This window comes from Lipotes vexillifer, unplaced genomic scaffold (assembly GCF_000442215.2).
Source record: "Lipotes vexillifer unplaced genomic scaffold, Lipotes_vexillifer_v1.1 scaffold835, whole genome shotgun sequence".
In the NCBI taxonomy this organism is placed as follows: domain Eukaryota; kingdom Metazoa; phylum Chordata; class Mammalia; order Artiodactyla; family Lipotidae; genus Lipotes; species Lipotes vexillifer.
In genome coordinates this window covers 1,340,379-1,341,556 of record NW_006774135.1, presented here as the reverse complement: position 1 = coordinate 1,341,556, position 1,178 = coordinate 1,340,379, and the positions used below count along the sequence as shown (strand labels likewise).

Genomic DNA, 1,178 nt, shown 5'->3' with positions numbered 1-1,178 from the left:
AACTGCTCCAGGGAGGAGGGAGTGCAGCTCCTGGGGGGACCGCCTAGGTGCCGGGCTCCATGCTGGGCGTTCCGTGTACTCTGGCTCCCTGAAGCTACCCAGAGCCCAGCCAGGGAGGCGTGGCAGCCCATTTTCTAGCTCTGAAGTCACGTGTCCCAGGTGACAGCCTGGGGAGACTTGCCACATGTGCCAGTAGGTCTGATCCTGAGAGCCCGGGCCCCTCTTCCACCTGTGCAGAGGGAGGTAACTGTGTCTGTTCAGGAAAAGTGCGGCTTCCTCCACCCCCCTCGCCTGTCAGGGACGGTGCCCACCCTCCTGGAAGCCGCCCGCACTTGTGCATTCTAAAGCTTCCCCTTATCTGGGCTCCTGGCCTCTGCCAGCCAGCAGCGGGGAGTCGCTGGGGAAGGGGGGAGAAGGGAGAGAAGAGGGGGAAGGAGGGAAGGGGGGGAGGCGCGCAGCTCCTTCCTGCCCCCACCCTTGTCCCCGCGGCCTGGGAAAAGGCAGCATATTGAGGCGCGGGGCTCCCAGCATCAGGCCCCGGGATGCTAATGAGGGCGAGCGCGTTCCCACAGCCCGGACATTGTGCCGCGCGGCCCACCTGCTCCTCGGGGAGCGCCCATTGTGCCCGCGCCGATTCACAGGCAATTTAGCGTGCGCTAATGGGCCGGCGCCTTTGTGCGGCCCGCGCCGCCATTGGCCGCGGAGTGTGGGAACGGCCGCGGCGCCCGGGCCCCAGGCGCCAGCCCGCCGCCCGCGCCTATATAGGGGCCGGGGCCCGCGCCAGCACGGGACGCGCCCGCTCCGCTCCCTGCTTCCTCGCCTCCTCGCCTCTCCCCGCGCCAGGCATGGCCCCCAGCACCGCGGCCGTGGAGCTGCTCAGCCCCAAAGAGAAAAACCGAGTAAGTGCGCGGCCGCGGCCCCTGCCACCCCGCGCTGGCGCGGCCCCGCTGACGCCCCCCTCCCGCCCGCAGCTGCGGAAGCCGGTGGTGGAGAAGATGCGCCGCGACCGCATCAACAGCAGCATCGAGCAGCTGAAGCTGCTGCTGGAGCAGGAGTTCGCGCGCCACCAGCCCAACTCCAAGCTGGAGAAGGCCGACATCCTGGAGATGGCCGTCAGCTACCTGAAACACAGCAAAGGTGAGCCGCCGGCCCGCGCGACCCCCGCCCCGCGCTCCCCG

At 69.4% G+C, this 1,178-nt stretch overlaps 1 protein-coding gene across 1 annotated transcript in view; it reads left to right on the top strand.

Annotated features, from left to right (window-relative positions):
* Positions 1-845: 845 nt before the first annotated feature.
* The window catches only part of HES5 (hes family bHLH transcription factor 5), an 866-nt gene continuing 533 nt past the window's right edge, over positions 846-1,178 (top strand). Inside the window, exons 1-2 of the mRNA XM_007448946.1 lie at positions 846-899; positions 972-1,137. Coding sequence (XP_007449008.1) covers positions 846-899; positions 972-1,137 — 220 coding nt within the window. The remainder of the gene's footprint in view (positions 900-971; positions 1,138-1,178) is intronic.